General features: G+C 39.5%; 1 protein-coding gene across 2 annotated transcripts; it reads left to right on the top strand.

Annotated features, from left to right (window-relative positions):
- The first annotated feature begins 4,114 nt into the window (after positions 1-4,114).
- LOC114248136 (ATP-binding cassette sub-family C member 4) lies at positions 4,115-25,289 on the top strand. 2 transcript variants are annotated; one of them, XM_028181272.2, is made up of 24 exons: positions 4,116-4,445; positions 5,811-5,942; positions 6,677-6,881; positions 7,910-8,135; positions 8,505-8,602; positions 8,740-8,937; positions 9,017-9,143; positions 9,239-9,391; positions 9,477-9,649; positions 10,266-10,430; positions 10,860-10,997; positions 11,398-11,565; positions 13,117-13,221; positions 13,389-13,624; positions 14,897-15,159; positions 15,255-15,485; positions 16,068-16,174; positions 16,901-17,024; positions 21,312-21,485; positions 22,984-23,108; positions 23,473-23,595; positions 23,676-23,798; positions 24,289-24,449; positions 24,957-25,289. In XM_028181272.2, the coding sequence occupies exons 1-24, from the start codon at positions 4,243-4,245 to the stop codon at positions 25,225-25,227; spliced, it is 4,029 nt and encodes a 1,342-aa protein (XP_028037073.2). In that variant the 5' UTR covers positions 4,116-4,242; the 3' UTR covers positions 25,228-25,289. The 2 variants fall into 2 exon arrangements, 1 of the variants encoding a protein (XP_028037073.2); XR_016324191.1 differs by lacking the exons at positions 22,984-23,108; positions 24,957-25,289 and having other exon boundaries at positions 4,115-4,445; positions 24,289-24,305.
- Positions 25,290-27,980: the final 2,691 nt, after the last annotated feature.

Genomic DNA, 27,980 nt, shown 5'->3' with positions numbered 1-27,980 from the left:
GATTTGCGTTTTTTTTTATTGCTTATATGGGTGGATGAGCTCAAGAACCACCTTGTGATAAGTGGTCACCGGTTTCTATTGACAAACACAGCACAGCGTAAATGATGCCACCCAACTTGAGAAATGTATTTCATGTCTGCTTTTAGAGTACAACGGCTGCCCCACCATTCAAACCGAAACGCATTTATTGCTTCACGCAGAAATAGCCAGAGCGATGGTACCTACTCGTGCGGGCCCTAGAAGATGTGTCCTACCACTAGTAATTACGTAAATTATAATTTTTGCGGGTTTGATTTTTATTATACGATCTTATTATCCCTTCACCAATTTCCCAAACATTTGTCAAGTACGTATTTCATTAGAAAAATTGGTACCTGCCTACGCGATTCGAAATGTACCGGGCATATCGCTAGATACGAACGCACTGGGTGTCTTATCTTTTAGGCCACGACGACTTCAAAAATATAATGCGTATTTTTAATTTCCTTATAAACTATACTAATATATAAATCTACAGTGGTTTTCACGAACGTTCCGTTATAACTATTAAGCCGTGCGTGCATCCGATTGACTTGAAACTCGGTATCTATGTAGAAAATACATGTACTTAATGGATAGGCTAATATTTATATGAGTGTTGGACTCCCTACACCAGTTGCGGGGGCGTTAATGATGAGAATCTTTGTGGAGGTGGAAAATAATAATGTTAATTTTAAATGCCCACCGAAGCAGACGGGTACAGCTGGTTTCCTTATAAATGTCAATGATTCCACAGCAAGTCGAGATGTTTTATAATGAAGATGCTACTAGGTAACATTATAGAACGTTGGGTTCTATGTTCAACAGCTTGACGCATATTTCACTTAACTTTATTGAAATCTTTGCGCGGTTGTTCTTTGTTACACAAGATTTAAGCATTAAAGTTATCATTAAAATACAACAGGAGTCGCACGATTGGTTCTAATTAATGTTTCATATAATTTATTTATTTAGTAGATAAGATATATAATAGTGTGCAATTGAATATTGATAAAATATCGACAGTAATAAATTGTCTAGACAAGAAGAAATTGCTAAGAAGTGCGTCTTCAATTGTATTCTAAAAAAGGTGCCACGCTGTAGCTTGTAAACCCCATTTTATTTATTAGAATTTGCCATTCTGTAATGGCGTTCATGGGGTACCGTAATCGGTAATAAGGGTGCTGAGAGATCGTCTGTCCACTCACAGCAAAAAAATGTCCATTCATAGCAAAAAGGTTTTACGTACCCACGGGCGGCTGAGTGCCACCATTGTGGTTGCGACTTGGACACAGCAGAGCATACGCTAGTCGCCTGCCCCGCATAGGAGGGGTGACGCCGTGTCCTCGTCGCAAAAATAGGAAACGACTTGTCGTTGCCGAGTGTTGTGGCATCGATGCTAGGTGACGACGAGTCGTGGAAGGCGATGCTCGACTTCTGCGAGTGCACCATCCGCCGCCGTCGAACGAGGGCCAAGGAGGCGGATTTTGCCCAAGCTCTGGCCCTCTAAGTGTTTCGGGTCTCCCTCACATGTCGGCCTGGGAACCGGCGAGGGGGACCTAAGAAGACGACGTGCAAGCTGCTCTGCACGCGTTTTACGCAAGAGCATTCGGGTGATGGAAGGCCGGCTATCCTCGACCCACACTTTTTCTGGTCCAGCGGAGTATTCCATAGAATAGCTCACTCTAACCGGCGCCATCTAGGCGGGCTTCGGATAGCCTGCCGGCCGAGAGGTGGTCGTGGCACCGACGACGACCGGTCGTTGGCGCCGTGGCGGAGGGATGTGCTCCGCACTAAACGCTTCACTTTCCCCCCTTTGCCTTTTCATGAGTTCTGTCTCATGCAAGGTTTGGACGTTGTTTGTTGAGCGACAGGATGTTTTAGTCAGTTCGATTCTGACATGCCCCGCCCTCCATCCCCAGTGGAAGGCGGAAGTCCGGCGATTTCCTCCTGACCAAAAAAAAAACGTACCCATGGGCCATCTGGTAACATGTACCTATTGGAGCCTAAATGATAATACGATGTGGATGCCATCATCCACCTTGGGATATCAGGTTGAAATCTCAATGATAACCTAAGGGTAGTTTCACGCTTCAACACGAACGTAGGTCTGCTTTACGAGAGAAATAGAATGGTGGCACGTGCCCGTGTGGATACAGAATACGCCGTACCAATAATTATTTTTTCGGATAAAATGCGTACGTATCCAGGTTGTGATCTGTTATTAAAAAGAACATCATTTCTATTGATAATAAGCATATTTGGAATTGGCGTATATTGGATAATGAGAAATAATTGAACTATTAAATGTATATACAATCTACATCAAAAAACGATTACATAATATTATGTTTGATTTATGTCGTTTTGCACTCAAAACTGTTTTCGTAAACGGGCAATCGCTATGACCATCTTCGTTCAATGTATTAATTTTAAAGTGTGTCGTGACACTCGTGACTCAGACCGCGTTATCAGTTATCAATATTGTTACAGTACAATATATCCCGAAACGATTATTTCACTTAGATTGTAATTATCGTTGATCTGCGGAGAAATACCGATTGAATTAGCCTGCAGTAATTTAGTTCGATAAGTTTATTATGCTGTGTCACAAAATATTGATAAATATAAGCACATTATATAGTCCTGATGACACATAAGGTACCCTTGAACAGCGCACCGATGTTTCCATGATACGTCATAGATTGCTATGCTGAAACTTAAAGGCGAAGGTGTGTTTTATAAATTATTTGAAATCTTGAGACATACGATATGGTAATAATTGGTTACGGTATAGAAGACAAACTTTCTTGGTTGAAGTTTAAACAATAGTAAGAAATAACATTACCCCTCAAATAGAAATAAAATTAAACTGTATTACGACGTCATATGAGGCATGCGCTCCAGGAGTGTTAACTTTTGTAACAAACAGTACAGTAAAGATGTATGGAGCTGGCAAAAACTAGACAAGATTTTTTTGCCATCCTCCTCCTCCTTCAGTCGATCGCTCATTGCTGAGCATCGTGATGCGCCCGCCTGTGACCTTTTTTTGTAATTTGTAGCCACTTATGTTGGTCTGTGGCACAGTGAAGTGCGTGGCTCAGTCTCATGTCCAGACACTCAGACACTTGGTCACTCCATCTTTTTCGGCTACGACCTCTGGATCGTCTTCCATCCACTTTACCCGTCACTATGAGTCTCTCCAGGTTGTCAGAGGGTTTTCTTGCTATATTTTTTGCCATAGCTCATGTCAATTAGATATTTTTGTTCGCATTGAAAATTGGCTAGGGTAACTAAGATTGTCTCAAAGATCGACACGTTGAGATGGCACGCCCTTTAGTTTTTTTTTTCTACCTAGCTGAGAGCCTTGAGAGGCTATTTCAGCGTAACCTTAACTAGTAGGTGAGGTCACGGGGCTCAAACCTGACGACGTTGCTAACACTAACCCTACTAAGAGCCGTGCTTCGCAGAATCTAACACCGGATCGGAAACGCGACCCATTGAGAAGATCCGGCGAGAAACTCAGTGGGCTATGTCTGAGGGTCAATTTACTCGGCGAGCACTTCGTCGCAAGCGACGGGTTCGACAAGAACGATGACCGGTGCTTGAGGTACCTAAAAGCACCGTTAGTGGATCGGGAGGATTCGAAATGACGTGTTCGGGGCGACGTCGACTGCTTTCCATTCTGTCCGCAGGATCGGGAATGTTGTTACCGGCGGCCACGATGAGAGGTCTCTCGTGTCGCGCTGCTTTATCGAAATGGCGCATCGACGCCGACTGAAGATACTTACTGATGGACTCTAAGTCCAAGTCGTCATGGAGGTCAACGTTCCTGACGAACCACGGGGCTCCGACGGCTGGAGTGGTTTTAAGGTTAGTGCGGGCCCAGTGAGCCCAGCCCAGTTAGTTTGTGTTCTGTAATAAATAATTTCCCTTTCAGTTTCGGGACAGTAACTTTATACTTACATAAACATATAATATTCGCCCTAGTGCCTCTTATTAAACTCGAAAAAACCTAATCATATCGATAATTTGATAAAACGATGCGTAATCACAAGCGACCCGGAGTTTAAGAATTGCAATATAATGATTATCATTCCTTTGCCTGTCTCATTGCTTTAATAGCTAGTATTACAGTTTGTCCTCAGGAGTCATGTCCTGTAGTACTGACCAATAGTCTTATGTTAGTTTATCGCAAAATTTTAATAACTGTGAATTGTAAAAATGAATGGTGATGGGAGAACCGGAGAAAATTCTAGTGCTGAGACGCGAAAGAAGCCCCATAAACCGAACATTTTGTCTCGTTTATTTCTATGGTGGATGTGCCCCGTACTTGTTAAAGGAAATCAAAGAGACATTGTCGAGGATGACCTCATAATTCCGAAAAAGTCATTTAATTCTGAAAATCAAGGAGAGTATTTAGAAAGGTAAAATTGATTTTTTTTACGTATTTTTTTGTCTACGTGTAAAACATAATAATAATTTATAATTAGTACATATAAAGTATACTACTTAGGGTGCTCGTTTAGGGTATATGGATTTGTAGAAAATATCGTGAGTATTTTATTGAGTGGCGTAAATGTACAATGGGCGATAATTTATAAACGATAAGAAACGAATGTGATAATAAAATGCATTGAACTGTTATTAGCTATTTGGATTAAAATTGTATTTTTGTAGTAGACTAGCGGTACCCGTCCGCTTCGTTGGGCATTTAAAATTAACATTGTTATTTCTCACCCCCACGAAGATTCTCATCATTAAGGGTGTAGGGAGTCCAACACTCATATAAATATTAACCTATCCATTAAGTACATGTATTTTCTACATGGATACCAAGTTTCAAGTCAATCGGATGCATGGTTCAGTAGTTATAACGGAACATCCGTAAAAACCACTATAGATTTATATTATAATATATTAGTATAGATTATATTTTTGAGATATGTCATCACGGGCGCATCGCAATACTCAGCAATGCGCGATCGATTGGAGGAATCGATTTGACTATAGCCTATTATAGAATAGAAGAATACAACAAGAACTTGATTCGCATTAGCTGCTATTATTTCATACAAGTCTAGTTAGATATATCAGCTGCTCGGTAGGAAATCTTCCCATTGTTCTTAGCAGACACTTAATAAATATTTCTGATTAATTTGGATAAAATACAAAATAACAACTTTTCTTCGTAAATCACATTTTTTTTTTATATATGTAATAATAAATAGTATGTCACCGTTCAAAACAGAACGCATGGTTGTTGTTGTAACAAGGTTGATACCGATCGCTTAATTTGGATTTCATGTCTAAAAGGCTAAACAAGTAAATGTATGAAAATATTTTACATCCATTATTGTATTCATTCTAAACACGATAAAAACACTTCTAGATGCAAAATAAATGAATTTAAAAGTGTCGTGGCAATACTAGACAAGATTGTAATATACATCCTCATGGAAATGCAGAATATGCCCAATCGATATATTATTTGGTTTTTATTTTAAAAGAAAAAATTATGTACAATCACAAAAATTATGAATATATGCCAACTAAGCAATTTGAAAAAAATTCTACATCCTGCAGGCGGAGTTTCACAACTACGGTATACTCATTGGTGAACAATATACAGGATCGGGCGTTTACTTACTAGGCCACGAACGCTTCAAATTACCCGAAAACTAAACAGGCATTATAAATTATACCTTCTTGTTTGTGGCCATCTTAAATGTTTTACTTTACGAAAGTAATGCAAGTTGAAAGTAATTTAATGTATTTAAAATGCGTTTTAGGTATTGGCTCCAAGAATATGAAGCCGCGATAAAGGAGAAAAGGGAGCCGTCATTGTGGACAGCTTTACGAAAAGCTTACTGGTTGGGATACATGCCGGGAGCTATTTACTTGATAATCATATCTGTCTTCAGGTAAAAGGAAAGCCGTCATCGACTTAGGACCTATTAATACATTTGTAGACGTTTTCATATTTCATGAGACAAATTAACATTATTAACCCGTCATCTCCTATGCAAGCTTGCATATGTGCAACTTGAAGCTCCGTCAAGTCATTCAATCCCGTTTTTGTAGGATAGTCGGCGAAGCACCACGGTTCGTAAGGAATGTGGATCTCCATGATGACCTGGAGTTTGACTCATTCAGTAAGTATTTACAGTCGGCATCATTGCGCCACTTTGAGAAGGCGGCACGACACAAAAGCCCTCTTGTCGTGGCCGCCGGAAATTATATACCCGACCCTGGACCGAATGGTAAACAGTCGACATCGCCCTAAACACGTCATTACGGATCCTCCCGATCTATTAACGGTGCTTTTATGTACCTCAAGCACCGGTCACCGTCTTCACTGAACCGGTCGCTTGCGACGAAGGGCTCGGCGAGGGAATTAACCCATAGACACAGCCTACTGAGTGCCTCGCCGGATCTTCTCAGTGGGTCGCGTTTCCGATCCGGTGGTAGATTCTGCGAAGCACTGCTCTTGCTAGAGCCAGTGTTAGCAACACTTCCGGCTTAAGCCCCGTGAGCTTACCTACACGTCAAGGAGAAGCTGAAATAGCCTCTCAAGGCTATCACCATAGGTAGGAAAAAAACTTTAAGACTTCTCTTTTACATTTATACTACATTTTGATTTGTTTTATATACGCAGGATAATTCAGCCGCTAGTATTCGCCGAACTGCTTTCCTACTGGTCAGTAGAAGCAACTATAACTCGACTAGAAGCAAGCTATTATGCTCTAGCACTTTTAGGTATAAACTTCATTAATATGATGTGTCAACATCACAATTCATTGTTTGTAGCGCGCTTTGGACTCAAGGTTAAAGTGGCTTGTTCATCTTTAGTATATAGAAAGGTAAGTTTGTAAGATATTTGACCCCATATTCTATTGATATTCTTACCCATTACAATTAATAGCAAGCATCTGAAATATTTATTACAATTAATAACAAGCATTACAATACAATTAATAACAAGCATCTGAAATATTTATTATTTAAATAAAGAGCAATCCTTTACTTACAGTGTTTTAACAATTATAGGCGCGACAATGAATTTAAGTAGATATTTTGTGGCGCACCCAATTGTAAAAAACAACGATATAGAAAAATGTAATTTCCATGTAATTTCCAGTCACACGATTCATTTAATCAATAATCAGTGTGCTTACGTTCAGCCGCAATTTTATTTTTTATTGCTTCGATGGGTGGACCAGCTCAGAGCCAACCTGGTATTAAGTGGTTACTGACGCCCATAGACATCTACAACGTAAGTGCGCCACCCACTTTGAGATATAAGTTCTAAGGTCTTATTATAGTTACAACAGCTGCCCCACCCTTCAAACCGAAATACATTACTGCTTCACGGCAGAAATAGGCGGGGTGGTGGTACCTACCCGTGCGGACTCATAAGAGCTCCTACCACCAGTGAAATACTACTCCGTCCGCGCAATTTTCGTAAAAAGGGTGCCTACCACCAGTAATTACGCAAGTTATATAATAATTTAGCGGGTTTGATTTTTATTACTCGATGTTATTCCGTCACCATGGAAGTCAATCGTGAACATTTGTTAAGTACGTATTTCATTAGAAGAATTGGTACCCACCTGCGGGATTCGAACATCGGTGCATAGCGACTGACGGATGCACCGGACGTCTTATCCTTTAGGCCACGACGACTTAAGACTTAATTGTATAAATAGTACACAAATATTACGTACGGTAGTGAACTATTTTTGGTAATTAAAAATCTGCTGCAATGCAATAATATATAACGCATATATATTTACAAACAATATATTTTCAACTTTTTCTAGTTCATTTGTTTATGTTTACGTATATCTTCTGACTTCACGCATACTATAATTGATTTAATTTATTTTAGTTGTTGCGCATGGACCAAGTAGCCTTAGGAGATGTAAGCGGAGGGAAACTGGTGAACCTGTTATCTAATGATGTTGCTAGATTCGACTACGCATTCATGTTTTTGCACTACCTCTGGGTGGTACCAGTTCAAGCGGCTGTAGTATTATATTTCTTATATATTTCTGCGGGATACGCACCGTTCGTCGGCTTCTTTGGGGTTGTGATTTTAATTCTACCTATACAAGGTAAATTAACGTGAAATCACTAAAAGATTTAATTGTTATCTATATCTATATATATAAAAATGAATCGCTGTTCGTTAGTCTCACTAAAACTCGAGAACGGCTGGACCAATTGGCTAATTTTGTGGAAGTCCAGAATAGGCTTAAAAGGTAGATAAATATGAAAATGCTCGGAATTAAATAAAAATAACAATATTGTTTTCGCTTTGATGTGTCCCCCGTCGGACGTACTCCTTTTGTTTGTTTTAAGTTTATTTTATACAAAAGTTTAGGTCTTTTATTTATCGATTGAGGCACTACGAAGTCTGCCGGGTCAGCTAGAAAAAAAAAAAAAGAATTATGTGTAATTACAAGTTCACTGATAATTTTTAGCTGGTCTCACAAAATTGACCTCTGTGGTCCGAAGAGAAACTGCTCAGAGAACCGACCGAAGGATAAAATTGATGACGGAAATTATTAATGGCATTCAGGTATGTAGAATCAATAATAAAATACTAAGTTAGATCTGTCTAACATGTTTGACATTTAGTAAAGTATTGTTACACTTAATTTTTTTACCACTTTTATTGAATTCTAAAATTGAATAAAATTTATGTTTTATTTTTAGGTTATAAAAATGTACGCATGGGAGAAACCGTTCCAAGCAATCGTCAAGGTGGCAAGAAACTTCGAAATGATAGCACTCAGGAAGTCTATATTCATTCGGAGTGTTTTCCTTGGTTTCATGCTGTTCACTGAAAGAAGTATAATATTTATAACATGTTTGACATTGTTACTTACGGGTAACCTTGTTACAGCTACTCTGGTTAGCCTTTATTATAGAAATGAAATATTCGGTATTCTGATGCTTTAATACGGTCAAATAAAATAGGCTTAATTTTCAGATTTACCCTATTCAACAATACATCAGCATTATTCAAATCAATTTGACTATGATACTACCTCTTGCCATTGCAAGTTTGTCTGAAATGATGGTCTCGTTGGAACGCATTCAAAATTTCTTGGTGAAAGGTAAAAAGCAAGCAAAAAACCCAAATCAAAATGCCTTTAAAGGATTTCTAATATTTTAATGCAATTGCGTTGCAATGAATTGTTTTTATTTACAGATGAAAGAGAGGACGTCCAAGTAACACCAAAATCTTATGGAGATGATAATAGATTGATTTTTAACAACAAGGCATCGCTTGGCCCTCAAAACGAAATTATCCCAAAGAAATATTTAGCCACCGATGGCCAACTTGCCTCAACATTAACGAATGGTAAAATTGTTATATTTTATACGGGACATGTAATATCAGTGTATTCATTGATTTCAATTATTATTTTTTTCAATTGAAATTTTAGAACCAGTGCTTCAAACTGACCCAGCCGTGTGTGACTATCCCATAGAATTATCTAAAGTAGACGCCACATGGTCGTCATCAACAGATACTTCAGAAATGACGCTAAGGAATATTACTCTCAGAATAGGCAGAGGCAAACTTTGTGCTATAATTGGACCTGTTGGATCAGGAAAGGTAAAAATTAATATAAATGTTGTTTAAAAAAAAAAGAAGTCGTCGCGCGTCGTGGCCTAAAGGATAAGACGTCCGTTGCATTCGTGTTGTGCGATGCCCCGGTGCTCGAATCTCAGGCGGGTACCAATTTTTCTAATGAAATACGTACTCAACAAATGTTCACGATTGACTTCCACGGTGAAGGAATAACATCGTGTAATATATATAACTGGTGGTAGGACATCTTGTGAGTCCGCGCGGGTGGGTACCACCACCATGCCTATTTCTGCCGTGAAGCAGTAATGCGTTTCGGTTTGAAGGGTGGGGCAGTCGTTGTAACTATACCGTAACTAAAGGAAAAATACTTTAACTAACGCTTAAATACTTTTCTACGGTTGAATCTTATTGGTTCTTTTCTAAGTTAGCAAACATGTTCATTTTATGTTTATGTGACATTTCAATTCCAGCGAAACCAACATTAGCGATAGGACTGTGCTAATGCTCATGTGTTTTGTTATGTTCGAATGATAACATTGTGTCTATAGTTAAGTTAATTATTAAAAATTAAAGTTAATTACTAAAAATACTTTTTTGCATACGATAGTGTCCGTAATCCGTATTATTTTTTGCATTCCAGTCATCCATTTTGCAAGTTCTTCTGAAAGAACTGCCGGTTTGCGGTGGTAGCCTGAGAATAAATGGGAGGCTTTCCTACGCGTGTCAAGAGTCTTGGCTGTTCTCTGCTACTGTGAGAGAAAACATTTTGTTTGGTTTGCCGTACGACTCACAGAAATATCACGAGGTAAATTACTTTATTTTAGCACATTTAAACAAAACTTTGTTCTCATATTCGATTACATAATTCAAAATATGCGTTTGGGAAAAACTGATTTAAAAAAAGAATTTAGTTCTATGATCCGTTTCTGTCATTATATTATAAAAATAACTTTGTTGAAGTTAGAAATATTAATTTTACATGGAACTATTAAAAAATTAGTAATGTAAAAAATAATTTATAAAAAAATGGGCCTTTTTTCACTGGCTTGTTTATTCATTGCGCATTAGTGCGTTGTTTATCCGACCGAATTGAATCTTAGTTGTAGTTGGAACTTTCAGTACTTTTTCGTCTAGAATATTACCAAAAACTCATGGTATATGCAGCGCGATTAGTTTCAACAAATAACCGCGATTAAGTAATATATAGTAATAATTCATTTTCAATAATCTTTAGGTGTGTAAAGCTTGTTCGTTGCTTCCTGATTTCAAACAATTTCCGTACGGAGACCTCTCCTTAGTTGGAGAGCGAGGAGTATCCTTGTCAGGGGGACAGCGTGCCAGAATTAATCTCGCTAGGGCTGTTTACCGAGAGGTAAGTTATAGCATTTCAAGTGATAAATAAACAGAATTATCCGCTTGAGCTAATCAGTTCTTGTGATGTTGACTATTTTCGTTTATTGACTAACTGTATCTTCATTTTGAAAGCGAATTCAAAAGCTTATTAATTTAGGTACTCGTAATAAGGTGTCTAGGACATTTTGTAATAACAAATACAACGTGTTGGCCTTATTGTTTGTAGATTTTTTGCTATCATTTTTAACATACAAAATGATTGTTTTATGAACACACAAACACACACACACACATATATATTCGGATTTTCTTTTTGGCCAATACAAAAAGTATTATTCGTAATTATAATAAATGTAGGACTAACATAAGCCTAAATTATGGTATCAAGTATATTAAATTAAAGAGAAATAATGTTTCAGGCCGACATTTACTTGCTAGATGATCCTCTCTCAGCAGTGGATGCCAACGTTGGCAGGCAGCTGTTTGACGGTTGTATCAAAGGATATCTGCGGGGTCGAACTTGTGTCCTTGTAACCCATCAAATCCACTATCTTAAAGCAGCTGACATTATTGTCATACTGAACGAGGTGAGTAATCAAATCTTTGTTCGATAATTTTAACTTTTTTTCTTCTCCTATATTCATAATTTTCCTGTAGCTAATATAGATAAGAATTTTGTTTTGAAGTAATTCTCGCGTACTATATTTAAAAAATAATGTATTTATTTCTTATTGTGACATTAAAGGAGTATGCCCATTACACTGTTCCATACCATGATTGTGCTAGGACCGTATCAGACACAAAAGCGACACGATACGCTCTACTATGCCCACTGAAACGGATCAACCGCATTCTGTGCCCGTACGCAACCTATATGATGCCCGTATGTGCCTATGTATAGTGAAGTCATCGTGGCCTAAAGGATAAGACGTCCGGTGCATTCGTATTTAGTGATGCACCGCTGTTCGAAGGCGGGTAGCAATTTTTCTAATGAAATACGTACTCAATAAATGTTCACGATTGACTTCCACGGTGAAGGAATAACATCGTGTAATAAAAATGAAACCCGCAAAATTATAATTTGCGTAATCACTGGTGGTAGGACCTCTTGGGAGTCCGCACGGGTAGGTACCACCACCCCGCCTATTTCCGCCGTGAAGCAGTAATGCGTTTCGGTTTGAAGGGTGGGGCAGCCGTTATACAGAGACCTTAGAACTTATATCTCAAGGTGTGTGGCGTATTTACGTTGTACATGTCTATGGGCTCCAGTAAGCACTTAACACCAGGTGGGCTGTGAGCTCGTCCACACATCTAAGCAATAAAAAAAATGTATCCACCAAAACCGGTAGGTAGAAATCGATTTCATTCTCGCAGGCGTATCACTTTTGCGTTGACGTCTTGGAGTGCCTTCAAGTTTTTAAATACTAAAATAGGTATGGTTATTAGCAAAATTAACTTTACAACCCGTATGCTCATGCTATGCCCGACTGGCGGCCCGCGCATAGAGGTTTGGAAACGTCGCGTGCTATCGGCATCGGCAAAATATTCTCGCCGACAATTAGGTACTGCCGCTCCGTTCACGGCACGTGACGGTGTTAGTCGCTTACGGAACGGTTTAGTGGGCATAGCATACTTTTTAATACAAACAGTATTTTTTTGTCTGCAACATCCCTAGCCCGGTCATGGTATGACATGGTGTAGTAGTGGGCAGACTCCGGTCATCGTTTTCGTCGAACCCGTCGCTTGCGACTAAGGGCTCGACGAGTAAATTGACCCTCAGACAGCCCACTGAATTTCTCGCCGGATTTTCTCAGTGGGTCGCGTTTCCGATCCGGTGGTAGATTCTGCGAAGCACGGCTCTTGCTAGGGTTCGTGTTAGCAACGTCGTCAGGTTTGAGCCCCGTGAGCTCACCTACTAGTTAAGGTTACGCTAAAATAGCCTCTCAAGGCTCTCAGCTTAGGCAGGAAAAAAGGAAAAGAAAAAGGGCAGACTCCTTAAAATTTTAACAAATATTAATGCTGTTTAAACATGAGTAACTAATGTTGATGTTGATTGAAATTTTAGATACATTATTCCTCAAAAGTGAATAATTGTTACATTTTATTATGTACCTATGTAAATTTTCATCGTTCTGCAGGGAGCAATTGAAAACGTTGGTAGCTACGATGATTTGGTCAACACCGGAACAGAGTTTTCGAAGCTGTTGACTAATCAAGAAAGCAACGATAATGAGAATGGTCCGGTATGTTTGTCATTTAAGTTTTTTTTTACGATCGCAACCTACCGTATTGTATAAAAAACGTTAAGCCATTTTGTTGAGTTTGGGTAACTAATTACCGCAAATAATTATTTTAAAATTATATGTATGTAAGAATGTGTACATTTTTAATATAATAATATGTCTTATAGGAAAAGAATTTCTTACGGGCTATATCGAAAATATCTATTAAGAGTGTTGAAGATCCAGATAACGAGAAGGTACAAGTGGAGGAAGAAGAGAAACGTGCCAAAGGAAATTTGAAATTCTCTGTTTTATACAAGTATTTGTCTGCAGTGAAATCATGGTTTCTAGTATTTTTGATGGTAGTCACATTAGTTATCACACAAGGATGTGCGACGTTCATAGATTATTGGCTGAGTTTTTGGTAAATTACAATATTCTTTTATTTTCAATTTTAAATGTATACAGGTTACTGTTATAAGGTGTTAAGAAAGAGCGTGAGAGAGAGAGAGAGAAAGAAAGAAAGAGAAAGAGAAAATATACTATATTTTCTAACAAATACAATGAACACTGAAAAAGAGTCAGGTATAACATACAATAGGCGGACATCCGTAAACCGTTTTATTTTGAGAAAATTTGAAAAATATATAGCAGCTTTGTTGCGGTGTACCGTTGTTAACTATATTCATGCCACTTTTGAGTTGTAAGGTCTCCTTCGGAGGCGCTCGGGCGGCTGTAAGCAAATCCCACCTCTCCTAGCTGAGCCTTTGCTCGCCCACCTGTTCTGGTGAAAATGGAAAGGCTACCAGCAATCCTCCAATTATACAAAAAAAAAAAAAAAACTATATTCAAACTGGTCTATCAAAATAGACCAAGCCTTTCTTTAAGCACATAATTAAATAATGAAGGCAAATAAGAAATAATGCCGTTTTCTAAAGTTGACCTTTCAAATGCAGATTTGTTTTATTTACAAATAAAATTACATTCTTCAATAAGGGCCTCCATACGTTTTTCTGAGGGGTGTACAATGTCTTGTTCTTGAAATTACTGGTAGCTAATTTTTCTAAGCACATTCTATACGTTTTTCTCTTGTGGTATGTGTACTGGAGAAACACATACAAAACCAAGATACCAGGAACTCCAACGTCATATTTTTTAACAAAGACGCTGACAGTGGTTCATATCAATGAGACAGTCAAACTATGGCAGGGTTCCGGACCCACATATATATTTTTTTATAGCTTACATGAGTGGACGAGTTCACAGCCCACCTGATGTTAAATGGTTACTGGAGCCCATAGACATCTACAATGTAAATGTTGCCACCCACCTTGAGATTCTAAGGTCTAAGGTTTTAAGGTCTCACTATAGTTACAACGGCTGCCCCACCCTTCAAACCGAAACGCATTACTGCTTTACGGCAGAAATAGGCAGGGTGGTGGTATCTACCCGTGCGGACTCACAAGAGGTCCTACCACCAGTAATTACGCAAATTATAATTTTGCGGGTTTGATTTTTATTACACGATGTTATTCCTTCACCGTGGAAGTCAATCGTGAACATTTGTTGAGTACGTATTTCATTAGAAAAATTGGTACCCGCTTGGGATTCGAACACTGGTGCATCGCTCAACACGAATGCACCGGACATCTTATCCTTTGGGCCACGGCGACTTCAAAATTTGTCATTATTTCAGGACAAATCAAGTTGATGAGTATGAACAATCTTTAGCTGAGGGAGAAGAACCGAGCACAAGTTTAGACACGCAAGCCGGAGCGTTCACTTTAGGAGTATACCTTTGGACTTATGGCGGAGTCATCTTAATCCTCATAGTGATCAGTCACGTCAGAATTTTAACTTTCGTTATTACGACTATGAGAGCTTCATCTAATTTTCATGATACCGTTTATAAAAAGTTGATTATCACAGTTATGCGATTCTTTGACATGAATCCCTCAGGTTAGTTTAATATTTAACTATGAACAATTTTAACTTTAATCTCGATGCGAATTCAATTATATTGACAATTAATATGAATGATTAAACTCCATTAGGTCGTGTGTTGAATCGTTTTTCAAAGGATATGGGTGCGATGGACGAATTCCTTCCGAGGAGTTTATTTGAAACTGTTCAGATGTATTTAACATTATGCAGTATACTTATTTTAAATGCTATAGCATTACCGTGGACGTTGATCCCAACAGCGGTACTTTTGATTCTCTTCTTCTTACTCCTGAAATGGTACTTAAATGCTGCTCAAGCTGTAAAAAGATTAGAAGGCACAAGTAAGTATTATAGTTTTATTATTTAATGATGAATTAAGCTTGATTTCTAATGGGTATAAATAATAAACTGTCGTTTTTGTTATGATAAACAGTGACGCATTCCGGTTTCTAGGGTTGAGGCAGCCGCTTTAATTCATAATTTGAAATTTTGACCTCACGTCTCAAAGTGGTGGCATTGACATTATAATGTCTATCGATTTCTGGAAATAGCGCCAGGTGGATCGTGAGATTCTTAACCTGTCTATTCAAATAAAAAATAAACCTGAATTCCTAAATATATATGCTTTCTTTTCTTTTCTTATGTACATTAAAACTGGTTAAGGGAATGGGATACAAGATAAATTATTTTGTCGGGTAATCTGAAGCTCATCGTTCAAAGACATTTTTTGTGTTGTCGGGTCTGTGGATCCTTACTGCACAGGATTTACTCCTGGCTGCAAGAAAGCTGATCCGACTGTAAATGCAACTGAAGTTATTTTTTGTTTCGTTACACATATTCTATTATGTCTGACAGTTGCGATGAATATGAAATTAAGTTATCTGCTTTCTGGCGGAGATGTAACTTTGTATATGTATTCACAGCCAAGAGTCCAGTACTGGGCATGATCAACTCAACCCTCACAGGTCTGTCTACGATCCGAAGTTCTAACTCACAAGGACGACTGCTAGAAATGTTTGATAACGCACAGGTAATGAAATGTTAATTTAGATGAATACAAATCGGTCCATGCAAAAAGAGATTTTATTGGAAATCTCTAATTTCTGTTTATTGTTAAACCGTTTGCCTAAAATCTAGAAACATCTAAAAAAAAACTCGTAGACATTAATACTCGGAGATTGTTGATATAATACATATTACTTTAGTTTTTATTGTAACATATGTAGCATTCTGTAAGCTGCTGCAAAAAGCCGTACCGAATTGCGAAAAAACTCTTGTTACGCATACATCATATGTAAATGAGGAAGAAAAATGTGCAAACATAAGTGTAAAATTTTTGATAAAAAGGGTTCTTGAATGATACGTGGCTGTTCTTATAAGTAATGAAACTACCTACATTGTCACGATGACTTAAAAACGCTTGCAGAGGCCTACATAAAACTTAAAAAAAATATTTTGGTTTTTGTTAAAGTCAATTTGATTATTATTAAACATAATAAAGAGGTGTGCGATCCCGACCTTCTCTGGTTACTTTGTCTTTTCCTGTGTTACTTCCGGTATTTCGCCCTATACATATTTAAAACTAATAAAGAATTAATAAATGTAAAAATTACGAAATCGTACCTTAATTCTTCTGTTTCTCCCACTTCATTCGTATTTTGAGTATTGGTGGTTGTGAGTCTGCAAAAGGCCACCACCGCTCTGCCTATTCCTACTCACAAAAGCTAATGAAAACAATAATGTTGATTAATTACAGAATCTCCACACGAGTGCATTTTATACGTTTGTTGGTGGATCAACTGCATTTGGTTTATATCTGGATGCGCTTTGCTTAGTTTATTTGGGAGTGATATTGACGATCTTCCTTGTAATCGACTTCAGTAAGTACAAGAATTTCAGAAGTACTACGGTTTTAAAGGCTCGCAGTTGCAAATTGTACCATCAATTCAATTCAATTTTTTTTCAACATAAATGAAAGTACATATTGGTTGAACGTCAAAAGAACTACCGCCAATTCACAAGAACTAGCCTCCGTCCTGAGAAGAATTGGCAAGAAACTCAGCGGGCATGTCTTTTTTTTTTAAATATTAGAATATTTTTTTTAATATTAGAATATTTTTAAATATTTATTTTTACAATGAGTATTATAAAATAACAATTATTACAATATTGAAATGCCCGGAGCGAGCAATTCATTCCCACTTTGTGCAATCTTCTAGATAATCATTGACTGTATAGTAAGCTTTACTGCACAGATGTTCTTTAATAGTTTTCTTAAACCTATGTATATGTAGGTTCTGAACGTTATTTATTATTTTATTTATGATTGAAGGATTACTGGTGGCCCGGAGGCCTTTCCAGTTTCACCAGGACAGGTGAGCGAGCAAAGGCTCAGCCAGGAGGGGTGGGATTTGCTAACAGCTACCCGAGCGCCTCCGAAGGAGACCTAACAGCTCAAGAGCAGCTGCTTCGCGAATGAATCTACTACCGGATCGGAATCGCGACCCGCTGAGAAGATCCGGCGAGAAACTCAGCGAGCTGATTCATGGGTTAGGTTGCACGGCGAACTCTTTGTCGAGTTCGACGAGTACGGTTACCGAGGTCCCTAAGCCTGCTCCTAGAGCTGAAGGCGTCTAGTGCAAAGGTTATTGGATCTGAGGGATCCGTAAGGACGTGTCTAGGGCGTCGACGGTGACTGGCTCCTGCATGATCAGGATTCGGGGAGTAGTCAGCGGCGGCTACGATAAGGCGATTATCATGACGCATAGCCTTATCGAAGTACCGTTCCGACGCTGACTTCATGTATTTCTGGATAGATTCGAGGCCCAGGTCGTCGTGTAGGTCAACGTTCCTCACGAACCACGGAGCTCCGACGGCTAACCTGCAAAAGCGGGATTGTAGAGATTGAAGGGTGTGTATGTGTGTGCGGGCCGCGTGAGCGAACACCACACTCGCGTAAGTCATGACGGGCCTTATGCAAGTTTTGTAAAGTGTCACCTTGTTCCGAAGGCACATTTTACTCCGCTTACAGATCATGGGGTAGAGTCTACCGAGAATAAACGCGGCACGGTCACGGACTGATTTTATATGCGGGCGGAATGTCATCGATGCATCCAGGGTAACGCCCAGGTACTTGACCTTCCTGGCCCAGGGTATGGATTGACTAAAGAGAGTAATCGGGGGTGTGAGATTCCTCCTCCTAATACGGGAGGAAATCCGTGTGGAGCTTCCCCTCTGAAATAGCACCGCAGTACTTTTCGCTGGGTTGATGTCTATGCGCCATTTTCGGAACCACTGTCCTAGGGCTAGGGCTGCGCTCTGAAGCTTCTTCGCGATTAGGGACTTGTTTCTACTGGAATAGTAAACAGTCGTGTCGTCGGCGAATAAAGCTAAATGGGTCGGCGGCGACCGGGGAATATCGTTAACGAATAAGCTAAATAGGAGGGGTGAGAGGACAGAGCCTTGCGGGACTCCAGCTGTGAGAGGTCGTGGGGAGGAGCGGGTTCCCTCGACTCGATATCGAAAAGAGCGGTTCGACAAGAAGTCCCGTATGATGAGCACGAGACTATCCGGCACGCCCATGTTGAATAGTTTGAAAATCAAACCGTTGTGCCAGACTTTGTCGAACGCTTTTGCGACGTCGAAGAAGAGAGCTCCCGTGTATAACGGTTTTGGTCGATTAAGCCCCACAAGAATGTGCTCCGTGAGGCGGTGCACCTGTTGAACGCATGAGTGATTTGTACGGAATCCGAATTGTTCATCGATGAGAATGCCCTTGGATGAGACGAAGTCTCTGAGGCGTTTGTAGAGCAGACGCTCATACAGTTTGCCTAGAGACATGAGGAGGCTAATCGGGCGGTAGCTCGTCGGATGATTTTTTGGTTTACCGGGTTTATGTATGCCGATAACGTCCGCTTCTTTCCACACCGCGGGAAAGATACAGTTCGCCATAGCGGCATTGAAAATAGATGCCAACATCACGATGAGTTGGACGGGTAGAAGTTTAATAACGCGGTTGGATATACCGTCGGAACCGGGAGCCTTGCGAGGACGTAGGTCTTTGATCAAGTCTTTAACTTCCATCGGGGTGACGGGTGGTAACGCGTCCGAGGGTGGCAAGGAAACTCTGCGTTCTACCTCACTGTCTACAAATTCTACATGAACAGGGTCCACGGATTGAGTGCTGGGCGTGCACTGGGTTTGCAATGTATCGGCCAGCAGCTCTGCTTTTTCATCATCATCGAACGCCGCGAGTCGGCCTGAGGGGCCTACGAGGGGGGGCATAGTTACTACCGTATCCGATTTGAGAGTACGAGCTAAGCGGTAGTAAGACCTTTGAGAGGGCGCGAGTCTTTCTAAGAAATCAGACCATCTGGCATCTCGGACTTCGGCGATGCGAGACTTTACGTCGCGTTGTAGGGCACGCATTCGAATACGATTTTCCGCGGTAGGATACCTGTCGTAGGCGCGTATCGAGGCGTTCTTAGCTCTAAGGAGTTCCCTAATATCGTCGGACAATTTGAAGCGGTGAAGGAAGTCCTCCGCTACAACTTGTTTCGATGACCTATCTAATGTCGAGGTGATGTGTGACGTTAAGATGTCTATGGCTTCAGCGGTATCCTGAGGAGATGCGGTAGAGTCTGGGTTAAACGGGAGCGATGGTGGATCAGATTCAGCCAGGCTGATGCCCAGCGTGTGCCAATCCACCACAGTCCTCGTGACGGGAACGGAATCGGGAGCGCGACCGAGCTTCATAACGACGGGACGGTGGTCTGAATCTAACTCTGAAACTACTTCGATCGAGTGTAAGCGCAAAGTTACGTTTTTTAATAACGCTATGTCGAGTATATCCGGGCGATGCGCGATATTTAGCGGGTAGTGAGTCGGGGTTAGCGGAGCGACAACATCGAAGGCGAGATCATCGACTAACGCGTCAAGCCGCCTGCCATTCGGGGTTGTAGTGTGTGAGTTCCACCTGATGTGTTTACAATTTAGGTCGCCCGCCAGAATGACAGAGCTCCCCATGCCGAGCAGCGCCTCGATATCACTGCTTAGAACGATCTTATCCGGTGGAAGATAAACGGACGCGATAACGATCGGCGCGTGTCCCATCAGTGAGATTCGGCACACGGATGCTTCGATATTAGCGAGCGCGGGAGGATCGAGCGGGACGCAATGCAGGGCTCTTCTATAGTAAATGACGGTACCACCACCACGAGCAGAGAGCCTGTCGTTCCTGACCATGTTATAGTTCGCGATTTTAGGGTCACGGCGCGCGGGCTTAAGTAGGGTCTCCTGCACTAAAAAGATATCAATTTGATGGTCACGCAAAAAGTCAGAAACCTGATCACGTTGATTTGCGAGACCGTAAGCGTTAAAAAATCCTATCGTTACGGATAGGGGCTTTATTCTACTTATATACGCCATTGATTACCGGCGGAGTGAGGGGAGGACGTACGTATTTAATGACGCGTATACGTCGGCGTATTCTTGCACAACGGCGATAAAGTGTTGTGCAGTGGAGGCAGCGCGAATGGCGTCGCCCAAAGCGTTAACGCGCTCAAAGTTGATCGACTGAAAGAAGTCGATCGCTAAAGCGAGATTGTCGGACGCGGTCGGAGGGCAAGTCGCGGGAGAGGGACGAGTCGCGGGGGCGGGGCGAATCGCGGAGGAGGGAGTTGTAGCCGTGTTCGTGTACGGCAGCGGTTTCGCCCAGGCCGAGACACTGGGCACCGGCGCCGAAACGAACGCTGGCTTAGCCTGCGACACAGAGGGTGCCGAGGCTTTGATGTCTGGGCCGGAAGCTCGGAGGCGGTTTTGGCGGGCGACGCGTCGATTTATTTTAGGGGCTCGGGGGCATCCGCGGTAATTTGCGGGGTGACCCTGTGTTCGACACAGGACGCAGCTAGGCGGTTCCGTCGCAGGTTCTGAACGTCTTGCGGGATCAAGTTTACTAACATGACTTCGACGAGGATTTGACGTTATTTAAAAATTTTCAGCTGCTTTTTACATATGAAAACAAAAAAGTATGCCGCGCTTTTGTCTTTCTTAAAAAAAATTACGTTTAATGTTTTAATCTAGTTTGATTTTGAACAAGCGAGCATCGATTGCAGGTTTATTAGAATAAACGAACTTCAAATCAAATGGTGACTTGTATTTGTGAACAGGTACTTTAATTCCCGTCGGTAGCGTGGGCTTGGCTGTGAGTCAGTCTATGGTGTTAACGATGATGCTGCAAATGGCGGCTCGGTTCACAGCCGATTTCCTCGGACAAATGACGGCGGTCGAGAGAGTTCTCGAATATACCGAGCTTCCGATAGAAGAAAACATGTATGAAGGATGTAAGTTACTTTTCATTATCACTAGGCCTATAGGTTTTCCCCCCTCGACTGGGTATCAGTAAATGGATTCCCCAGAGTAAAAAAAAAGGCCTATAGGTTTTGTATTGCTATAGTAGGATATGTCGGCCATTTAGCGTTTATGTTACTTAAGCATTTTAATATGAGGATGCGAGATAAGAAATGCTTTATATTTTTTAACAATCAGGAAAGCAAATTCTTGCTTTGACCAGACAAAATTAGTCTTACCTAGAAATAAGAATATGCTTTGTCGTGGCTCGTCTTGTAGTGAAAAATGTTTGATATATCTAAAGTTAAATAACGCTTTGTGATGTGGTGCTCCCCCAAATTGACGGGGGGTTTTGGATGTTGGCCACCGTTGGCGCTACTTAAAATTTGGACATTACTGCGTAAACTAGAGAGCGATTGCTCTCATTGTGCCCCTGACGTAAATCTTTGAGCCAAGATATACGATGATTACGTTGGATGGTTACGTTTTTTTTTTTTTTTTATTGCTTAGTTGGGTGGACGATATCACAGCCCACCTGGTGTTAAGTGATTACTGGAGCCCATAGACATCTACAATGTAAATGCGCCACCCACATTGAGATATAAGGTATCTGTATAGTTACAACGGCTACCCCACCCTTCAAACCGAAACGCATTACTGCTTCACGGCAGAAATAAGCGGGGTGGTGGTACCTACCCGTGCGGACTCACAAGAGGTCCTACCACCAGTGATTACACAAATTATAATTTTGCGGGTTTGATTTTTATTACACGATGTTATTCCTTCACCGTGGAAGTCAATCGTGAACATTTGTTAAGTACGTATTTCATTAGAAAAATTGGTACCCGCCTGCGGGATTCGAACACCGGTGCATCGCTAGATACGAATGCACCAGACGTCTTATCCTTTAGGCCACGACGACTTACGAACGTTCTTACGTTGGTTGGTTATGTTGGATTACGGTGATTACGACGGATTACGTGGTCTCGTTTTACTCTAGACTTTCCCTTGAATGATAAGTTGCAGGTACTCATATATATGGTCTCGCATATGTCTAAAATATGAAAGCTTGCACATTTTGATAAGATTTATACAGAATTTATTATTTGGAATATAATATAATTTATTATTTGGAATATATTACTGGTGGTAGGACCTCTTGTGAGTCCGCGCGGGTGGGTACCACCACCCTGCCTATTTCTGCCGTGAAGCAGTAATGCGTTTCGGTTTGAAGGGTGGGGCAGCCGTCGTTACTATACTTGAGACCTTAGAACTTGTATCTCAAGGTGGGTGGCGCATTTACGTTGTGGATGTCTATGGGCTCCAGTAACCACTTAACATCAGGTGGGCTGTGAGCTCGTCCACCCATCTAAGCAATAAAAAATAAATAAAAAAAAATTTGTTAAGTATTAAGAATATCCATATAGTATTCAACCTCTGACTACTAGTCAAAATTTTCATGTTCTAATTCATAATTGTTTGATTGTCTAGCTCAACTTCCCAAGGAATGGCCTACACACGGTCGTATTGAATTTCAAAATCTATTTTTGAACTATTCTCAAGAAGATCCACCAGTACTCAAAGATTTAAACTTTGTAATTGAGAATGGTTGGAAGGTAACCTTATTTTTAAGCATTACTTTGAAATATTTTGAAATAAATATATATGTTAGTTGTAGTCATAGTTCGAGAATAAGTATTTTCTCTAAGTGCTTTTTTATATATCAATCTTTACGATTTCTTCAAACTGTGAACACATGGTTAGCATATTTGCCTGTCTTTTTTTTTATTATTATAAATATTTATTAATATTGTATTGAAAACAAAGCTCCATGTCTCTCAATTGGAGATTTAATCGCAAATCGAAAATAAATATGGAGGTTAAAGAAGTCACATTCAAACATTGCTAATTTGTACCTACCGGAAATGACAAGCTTCAATATTCAATGAGAAAATGACACAGTTTCCTTGTAATTTGTAGGTTGGAGTAGTCGGTCGAACCGGTGCCGGCAAGTCCTCTATGATATCCGCACTGTTCAGGCTGTACGAACTGCAAGGACACATCAGAATAGACGGAATCGATACCAACATCATCGCTAAAACGGTAACATTAAATATTTACTGTCAATTAAAAACTTTGAAAGCACACTTGGACGTCTAATCGAACGTTTCTATAATTCATAGGAGCTAAGATCGAAGATTTCTATTATACCACAAGAACCGATTTTGTTCTCTGAATCGGTGCGATACAATTTGGATCCCTTCGACAGTTATAGCGACGACGAAATTTGGAGAGCTTTGGAACAGGTACGTGTTTGGTCAAATTTATCATCTCTATTTTCTAAACGATCTCACTTAAGGTTTTTTTTTCCTACCTATGCTGATGACCTTGAGAGACTATTTCAGCTTCACCCTAACGTGTGTAGGTGAGCTCACGGGGCTCTAACCGGAGTGTTGCTAACACTGACCCTAGCAAGAGCAGTGCTTCGCAGAATCTACCACCGGATAAGAAACACGACTCACTGAGAAGATCCGGCGAGAAACTCAGTCTGGTGTAAGAAGGACTGTTACGGAAGGACATAGACACTGTACAACACATTTATATTGTTTTAAGTCTTTACTGCTTTATAGACATATCAGAGATAATAACATGAAAATTAGATCAAATCTCGATTCTACGTTATATTATTGTTATGGATATCAGCTTAAGCATTTCTATGTACAACAAAATGTTTAGTTTGGCGAACACAATTGTGTCATATCATTTCTTAATACCCTTATTAATCTTGTCGAGCAGGTTGAACTGAAAGAGGTAATTCCAGCGCTCGATTATAAAGTGTCAGAAGGTGGCAGCAACTTCTCCGTCGGTCAGAGACAACTGGTATGTTTGGCTCGAGCTGTTTTGCGTTCTAACAAAATCCTTGTAATGGACGAGGCGACAGCCAACGTTGACCCTCAGTAAGTATTTGAAATTTATAAGAAATCTAAAAATATAATAAAACAATAGAAGATGTTACCTGTAAATTGTAGAAAATAATGTATTGAAATGTAATGAAAATAGAAAGGGCTTACCCGCTGGAGAAGAATAACAGAATATAAAATAGCGATATTAAATTATTTTTGTTTCTTGCAATATAAAGCATAATCCCCACAGGCAAAGCTGCGGGCGAAAGCTTATTCCCATAGTAAAATTACAAATGAGACGTTGTAATTTAGTTGTTTTTGTCTTAAAATGATTTTGAATGTTAAGCTAGTAATTAAGAAAAAATATTCAAATATTTCATCTGCATGGATATAAAATTTACAATTAAGAATGTCTGTCTGAATGAAATTGATTTTAACGATGGTAATAACTTAAGCCTGCTTAATTGATTTATTAGTGACGTACCGTTTTCGTTTTATAAATCTCATCAACGCATTTACTAACGCCAACATTTTTTTTACTCGGGTTTTACACTTTTTCAGAACTGACGCGTTGATTCAGACGACGATACGTCGCGAGTTTGCCTCATGTACGGTGATCACGATCGCGCACCGACTCAACACGATCATGGATTCTGATTGCGTCCTGGTCATGGACAAAGGAGTTGTTGCCGAATACGATACTCCTTATGCTCTGCTCTCCGACCCCAATTCGATCTTCAGCTCGATGGTGCGCGAAACAGGAGATACAATGAGCAAAGTCCTCTTCCGAGTGGCTGAAGATAAACATCTTGGTAGAAATAAAGAAAAATGAACATAGAATACTATTTTTTTGCTTTATAAGATTTTGTACGAATTAAATACACGATTTCTGCATGTTTTTTTTTACTTATCTTATATCTTTAAACGAGCAATTCATTACTGGTGGTAGGACCTCTTGTGAGTCCGCACGGGTAGGTACCACCATCCTGCCTATTTCTGCCAAGCAGTAATGCGTTTCGGTTTGAAGGGTGGGGCAGCCGTTGTAACTATACTGAGACCTTAGAACTTATATCTCAAGGTGGGTGTCGCATTTACGTTCTAGATGTCTATGGGCTACAGTAACCACTTAACATCAGGTGGGCTGTGAGCTCATCCACACATCTAAGCAATAAAAAATATTAAAATTTTTTATATAAATATGTATATATATATAATCTGAATCTCGGAAACGGCTCCAACGATTTTCCTAAAATTTAGTATACAGGGGATTTCGGGGGCGATAAATCGATCTAGCTACGATTTAATTTCAGAAAATGTTGTTTTATTTGTGTTTTCAATAATCAACTTTATCGATAATCAACTTAAACATAAACTTTATTTTTTATTGAAAGAAAATAAGAAATAATATAATATCAATATGTAATTCGTATTTAAATATAAGTTCTAAAAACACAACTTATAAAAAAAAAAGTTCCAAGTAATAACCAGCTCATTGACTGTGTGTTATCTAATACTCAGTGGCAGTCTCGTTGTCTGTGACTCCCGGTAATCAGTTGGCAAGTGCTCTGCCCGTTTACAATTTTAATAATACAATATCATCATGCGTATCATAGATAACTAATAGCGTAAGCACTATATAACTTAACTAGCTAGCGGTCTAGAATAGTACAACCCGATTTTTTTACTAAGGTTCATAAAAGATGACAAGGGTTTCACCGGAGAATGGGCTATAGCACTCTTTGATCATTTTGAATCAAACCTTCTTTATAGTTTTGATACACAACTCTGTTTTATTCTTTTACTTGTCACCTCGACTTAATGTCATTCTCTCTCCATAAAATAAAATGTTCATTGTTTTACTTTAATTATCGTTTATTTTAAAATCCACAACAGATCACTATCCTACCTCTCTCTAGCTAGAGCCCTTCATACAATCCAGTTTGAAGGACGGTACAGCCGTCTACAATACAAGCTTTATATAATAAAATAGAAATTTTGACCTCATATCTCAAGCTGGGTAAAGATGTTCACGTGGTGATGTCTATGGGCTCCGATAATTTCCACTTCATACTACGCTGTCTGTGAACTCGTTTACCCATTTACGAGAACCATTTCTTCGACGACCTTCATCTGAGATCATATTATCCAGAAGCTAGCTAGTGCTATTTGTTTCTAGAACATTATTAACATTAAATTTTCCTACTTAATTTACCGATACAAGTTATAATTCTCCTTAAATAAATTGAGTCGTGCGTCAAATAGGTAAAGCTGCCTAATGTTAAAATAAATTAGATCTAAAATCTGCCTAATGCTAAAATAAATTAGATCTAAAAAACTTGAGCATAGGCACTTAAGACAGGTGAGGTTAAAATATTCTATGTCACACAAATTTGTTATTTATGGTTGGATAACGTCCATTTTATGACATTCAACGATCATGTAAATCAAATACTTTAAAGGTCTATGAAATCAAATAACACTTTTAAAAACGTAAACATAAAAATGTGACTTATTGTTTCTCTACACCAAATAACCAAATTTAAAATGAGTTGTTGCGGAGCTGTTCCTAAAATTTGCAACACATCGATGTTCAGCAACCCTCATGTGCTCTACATCACAGCTCTGCTTGTGATGATCATCGCTTACCTTTCCTTCTCTTTGTATCGGTGTCAGCAATGTCAGCGTGTTTGGTATGTTTCATTATGATTCTTTCTCAATAATTCTCAACGATTGAAAGCGACTTTTAGTCAATTACAGAAACTAAAGTTTTTAATTCAGTGCGAGCTTGTTTATATATTTTTTAAATAAATTGTAAAGGCAGCTTAATAGTCTTTATTCTCCAAAAGAAATAAAAATTAAATATTGTATCGAATGTTTGGGTAGGCCTACATCTAGCAGTGGACGTTTTTCGGTTAATTGTTATGATATCGGTGTGTATAGTGTATAGCGTGTGATAGTGAATAATGTAATAAAGTGTATTTTAGCACCTGGAACATTAACTTATTGCTCCCGGAATCTTATCACTTTTTTTTTATAACGAGGCTTAAGGAACAATTTACAGTAAAAGATATTATACTGATTTGAAGGTGTTACAAGTTTTGAGTATGAATTTCATATAAAAGTAAGGCGAATCTCGTATTACTTATAATTCATTGGATCGCACTCTATATAAAACCGTACTAAAATATATAAAGATTTATACAGCATTAATAAGCATCGAATTGTCGGGGGACTATCTGTTTGGTCTTTTAAGCTGTTTATATAAGTCTAACTTTTAAAAATATTAAGTGCTCTATGTTCTAAAACAGCCTTTCTCAAAGTGGGCGATAACGCCCCCTTGTGGGCGCTGCAGGCCTAAAGGAGGGCGATAAGAGACCCAGAAAAAAATGGGGGCGTTATGTAGAGGCTTTGGTGGCGATTTGTAATTTCATCTAGGAGGACTCTTAGACACCGACTGAGCTCTCACTATAGCGGTTTTTAAGTAGGTGAAAAAATGGGGGCGCTACAACATAATTTATTCTCAAAGTGGGCATTGGATGAAATAAGTTTGGAAGCCCCTGCTCTGAAACATGAAATTTATAAAAC

This window comes from Bombyx mandarina, chromosome 15 (genome assembly GCF_030267445.1).
Source record: "Bombyx mandarina strain Sakado chromosome 15, ASM3026744v2".
NCBI classification, from domain to species: Eukaryota; Metazoa; Arthropoda; class Insecta; order Lepidoptera; family Bombycidae; genus Bombyx; species Bombyx mandarina.
Note: the sequence above shows the minus strand (reverse complement) of the source record. Positions and strands in the feature narration are given on the sequence as shown.

Excerpts from the sequence above, each read along its gene's own strand:
- LOC114248136 (XM_028181272.2), top strand. The coding sequence starts at position 4,243 with ATGAATGGTGATGGGAGAACCGGAGAAAATTCTAGTGCTGAGACGCGA. Across the intron at positions 8,603-8,739 it reads AAATTATTAATGGCATTCAG|GTTATAAAAATGTACGCATG; the intron begins GTATGTAGAATC and ends TTTTATTTTTAG. Across the intron at positions 23,799-24,288 it reads TTTGGAGAGCTTTGGAACAG|GTTGAACTGAAAGAGGTAAT; the intron begins GTACGTGTTTGG and ends CTTGTCGAGCAG.